Source organism: Chanos chanos, chromosome 9 (assembly GCF_902362185.1).
Source record: "Chanos chanos chromosome 9, fChaCha1.1, whole genome shotgun sequence".
NCBI classification, from domain to species: Eukaryota; Metazoa; Chordata; class Actinopteri; order Gonorynchiformes; family Chanidae; genus Chanos; species Chanos chanos.
Genome location: NC_044503.1, coordinates 38,661,405 through 38,666,334, shown reverse-complemented (window position 1 = coordinate 38,666,334; position 4,930 = coordinate 38,661,405). Strand labels below are relative to the sequence as shown.

At 39.4% G+C, this 4,930-nt stretch overlaps 1 protein-coding gene across 1 annotated transcript; it reads right to left on the bottom strand.

Moving 5' to 3' along the window:
• Positions 1-2,313: 2,313 nt before the first annotated feature.
• LOC115820978 (protein NLRC3-like) lies at positions 2,314-4,230 on the bottom strand (the record flags this gene model as incomplete). Its single annotated transcript, XM_030784707.1, has 2 exons — positions 3,896-4,230; positions 2,314-3,838 (listed from the first exon to the last, which is right to left on the bottom strand). Coding segments are annotated over exons 1-2 (1,788 nt in total), but the record flags the coding sequence as incomplete, so codon positions are not given.
• Between the last annotated feature and the right edge of the window lie 700 nt (positions 4,231-4,930).

Sequence of the window (4,930 nt, the reverse complement as noted above, 5' to 3'; positions counted from 1 at the left end):
ATGGCCACTTGGAAGAATTGTGGAGATTTTTCCTGACAAGAAAGGCCTTGTTCGTCAGGTGAAAGTTAAGACCAAGACGAATGAGCTTTGTCGCCCAGTGACGAAGCTATGTCTTCTTCAAGAATCTGAGGATAATTGATAAGCTGTTCGGAAGCCAAATCCTTGTTTGGGACGAGATGAAGATGGAGAAGATTTCTTTAAATACTTGAACTTTAACTAAGTAACATGGCATATAGGCTCCTTTAAGTTAAAAGTTTTTTGGTAATTGTTTCAAGGACATTGATAACAATTAGGGGCCGGTGATGTAGGAGCCTAAATGCAAATTATGGACAAAATATGAATATTTGATTAATTGGCATACAATATTGGCATTATTTACAAACGGATTTATTTACATTATTTACATATATTTACAGTAGTCCAATAAGTTAATTGTTGATTTTTTGCACTTTAAAAGACATATGATTGATTCAGATGCACAAGATTTCGTTTGTCATATTTAGGGAATAGGCAATGGATCCCTTCATTGTGGTAATCACATGAGTCTTTAATTGCGGCTTGTTACTCTCGCGAGAGGGGGGGAGTCAGGCAAGACAGAGTGGAGCCACACAGTTTTTTGACCTCGCTCGCTCTCTCTTTGATTTCTGTCTCTTTTTCTCATTAATAATGCTCTTTAGAATCTTGTCCATTGGTTTTCGATAAGTTTGCAATGAACAACGGTCTGTAAAATATTTTTGTGTCGAAGTAAACAGTTAAACTATACCAAGTGGTCCAGCGGATAAATTATTGGATGTGCACATGGACGAAGGGAGACGGTAGAGCGTCAAACTGAAGGCTACATTCATTGGAACTTACACCCATATTTCACTCTCAATAAACCAACAAAAACCTCATAAACTCCCATAAACTACTAAATATCAAACACACAGTATCCCTGTCTTAAATGTTAATGTTTTAACTTTATAATGGTTCAGACAAGGAAAAAAAAAGACACAAACAGAATTCAAGGCAACAGCCTTTTTCCCCAGTCCTTTCACTGAGAACATGCTCTCACACACCCAGCATCCAACCAGAGAGACAGAGAGAGAAAGAGAGAGATGGAGAGAAAGAGACAGAGAGAGAGAGAGAGAGAGAGAGAGAGAGAAATGTTCAGGCACTGCTGTTAATGTCTTTGTGACCTGTCTAAACACATCAGCTTTGTCTAGACCTCACAGAGGTTCTGAAAATTATGGAAATTACTGAATGGAGAAAATGAGTGAAGTCAATTCTGAACTGTTTTTTCTTTCATTTTGTTCTTGCAGCCACCCTCATTCATCAACTACTGTAATTCATTACTTTATATGTATTCTCCAAAGACATGGCAAAATATGACCAGGGAATTCCTGCCAATTCCCCTCCAAATAAAACTTCTAAAGCAGAAGTTTTTAACCTTTTTGGGGCTAAGGCACATCAGAGGTCAAACCAGAATGTCAAGGCACACCGACTTAAAGTTGGTTATCGATTATGAAGAATGTCACACACAGTATGACAGGCTATACTGTCTTTAGCAAGATTTGACCCATATGACACTACAGCAGACTGTCAGATAATTATCAAACAGACAGTTAAATCAGACAGGCAATCGTGTAATTTGTTAAAAATGCACTGAAGTGCATCGGAGCAACAACTATACATTTGTGGATGTCCGCAATTGCATTGTATCTAGTCATAATTGTAACTGGAGATATCTGAAATTGTATGTTTACAGGTCATAACATGAGTTGTGGATATCCAGTATGACATTTTTACTAGTTACATGGTATTCTGGATATTCAAAATTACATTATGGATATCAGGAATGGTGTTTCATTTTGGATATATGACATTGAAATTACTGGGTTGTAGATATCTGAAATGGGAAGAGTGTCATGGTGGATATCTAAAATGTTCTTTTTGACTAGGAACAATTAAATTACTGATATCTGCAATATATATCCAGTCTAGAGATTAAATGTTAAAACTGATTGCTATAAGCGACCGTCTTCTCTGGTCACTACAATAATAATCATCTTCCCCAAACCTAAATTTATTTTCGAAATCAAACTGAGAAAGGGTCTAACGGCCATTTAGATAAAAAATTAAAAGTAGTAAATAAGTGACTACCTACAAACGTTTTTATTTAAGAAGCAGTGTCATTGGTGTATTTAAAAATATTATTTCATGAGCATGTAGAAAAATGCATTGGGTTCTTCAAAATTCCACGGCACACCGGTTGAAAACAACTGTTCTACAGAGTGGGTGTTATGAAGTGAAACTGAAAACTCACGGAGCTTTTCTGCAGCACCTCACAGCTGGGAGCAGTCTCCTACGACCCTCATCTGATGTCTTGTATTTCTTCAGGTCAAACTCATCCAGCACCTCCTCTGACATCAGAAACATGTAGGCCAGTGCTGTGCAGTGTGCAAGTGAGAGTTCAGTTGTGTAATTTTCAGACTTGACAAAAGCTTGAATTTCTTCATGGAGAGAGTGATCATTCATTTCAGTCAGGCAGTGCAGTAGATTGATCCATCTCTCAGGTGGGACACCGTCTTTATTTAACCTTTTGATGTAATGGCTCATTTTCTGGATGCTCCGCAGGTTGTTGTGTGTGCGTGTCGGCAGGCCTTGTAGGAGTTTCTGGTTGGACTTCAGTGAGATGCCATGAAGGAAGCGGACAAACAGATCAAGATGTCCATCCTTACTCTCCAAAGATTTATCCACAACTTCCTTCAGCAACTCATCCAAGGACATATAATAGCTGAAATCTCTCGGCAGAAAATACTCCAGTGCCTCCATGTTCTTGTTCACATAGCAGATCAACACATAGAGAGCAGCAAAGAACTCTTGAACACTCAGATGCACAAAGCAGTAGACCTTCTTCTGACGAAGCACGGATTCCTCCTTAAAGATCTCAGTACAAATCCCAGAGTACACTGTGGCCTCATTCACATCAATGCCACATTCTCTCACATCCTCTTCATAAAACATGATATTGCCCCTCAGCAACTGATTAAAAGCCAGTTTAGCAAGTTTCAGAAAGATCTCCTTGCTTGATTCCAGAAGAATCTCTGGGTCTGTCTCAGATTCCTCTTCATATTTCTGCTTCTTCATTTTAGTCTGAATGAGCAGGAAGTGTGTGTACATCTCAGTCAGAGTTTTAGGGATCTCTTCAACATTGTCTCGACGCAGCATTTCCTGAAGCACAGTGGCTGAAATCCAACAGAACACTGGGATGTGACACATGATGTGGAGACTCACTGATGTCTTGATGTGTGAGATGATTCTGTTGGCTTGACTCTCATCACTGACTCTTTTTCTGAAGTATTCCTCTTTCTGGGAATCACTGAATCCTTGGACTTCTGTCACACGACTGATGAACTGAGAGGGGATCTGACTGGCTGCTGCTGGTCTGGAGGTTATCCAGATGAGTGCAGAGGGAAGAAGATTTCCTTTGATGAGGTTTGATATCAGTATATTCACTGATGATGTTTTGGTCACATCACACAGCTTCTCAGGAATATTCAACTGAAGTCGACTCTCATCAAAACCATCAAAGATGAACAGCATTTTACAGTCAGTATATTTCTTTGGATCCAAGTCTTTCAGCTCTGGGTGAAACTCTAGCAGGAGTCCATGAAGACTTAACTGTTCATCTTTAACCAAGTTCAGTTCTCTAAAAGGAAGAACCAACATGAACTCAATGTCCTGATTGGTCCCTCTCTCTGCCCAGTCCAGAATGAACTTCTGCACAGAGACTGTTTTTCCAATACCAGCAATGCCCTTGGTGAGTACAGTTCTGATTTCTGGCTTTTTTCTGTCCCTTTCAGGTTCCTGACTAAACAAGGCTTTTTTCTGCTCTTTAGTTCTGTTGGCTGACAAGGGTTTGAAGATGTCATTGCAGCTGATTGGTTTGTCTTGAGAAACCCATTTCCTGGATGCTGTTTCAATCTGTAAAACCTCATGTTTCTTATTCACTCCTTTACTCTCTCCCTCTGTGATGTAGAGCTCTGTGTAAATGCTGTTGAGGAGGGTTTGGTTTTCTTTCAGTGCGACACCTTCATATAAGCACTCATACTTCTTATTCAGGGTGGTTTTATGACCCTCAATGATTCTCAGCAGTACATCATCTGACTCAGACATGGACGTGTTGTGTTGGACATTTTGGCAACATCCAGACTGATCCTCAGTTAGATCTGTCTCCACACTGAAGAGAGAGAGAGAGAGAGAGAGAGAGGGAGGGAGGGAGAGGTGATTAAAAAAAAGACCACACCTGGACTGATCCCGGATCAGACCTGAGTTTCCATATTTGACAGATACTTTCTTTGGGAGACATATGAGTCCATCAAGGCTGGCAGGCTGAACCCTTCTCATCAGCCTTGTAGTTGAGTTTAGGGCTCATATACAGTTGGGATGATAGTGATGAAGTGTAACAATAATGATTGACAGCTGGTGAAGAATTCCCACTACACAGTGTTTAATCATTCAGAGAGTGGAGCTGATTGAACAGAGGGGAATGGGAGAGTTTCACTAATGGAAACCAAACAGGACAAACAAACTGTATGTACATGTCTCTGTTTTCATTTCTAACTGATATCAGACAATATGACATTTATAAAGGAAACTAATGAGACTATTAATAATGGATATATGTGAGTGGTTATGAATAGTTGGGCTGATCAGACAGGACTCCCTCCCTTTGACTTTCTTTAAACATGACTAATGTACTGTCATTTTACACTCTGTCTGTTTTTAAACTGATCCATTTAAACTAAACTGTGTTGTGTTTAGTTCTCTATTGGTCACTTTAGTCTGTGTTTAACTGATCCATTTAAACTAAACTGTGTTGTGTTTGATGATGGATGATAAGACAGTTTTATGACAGAGAAAGAATTTTAGACAGAAATTGAATTGT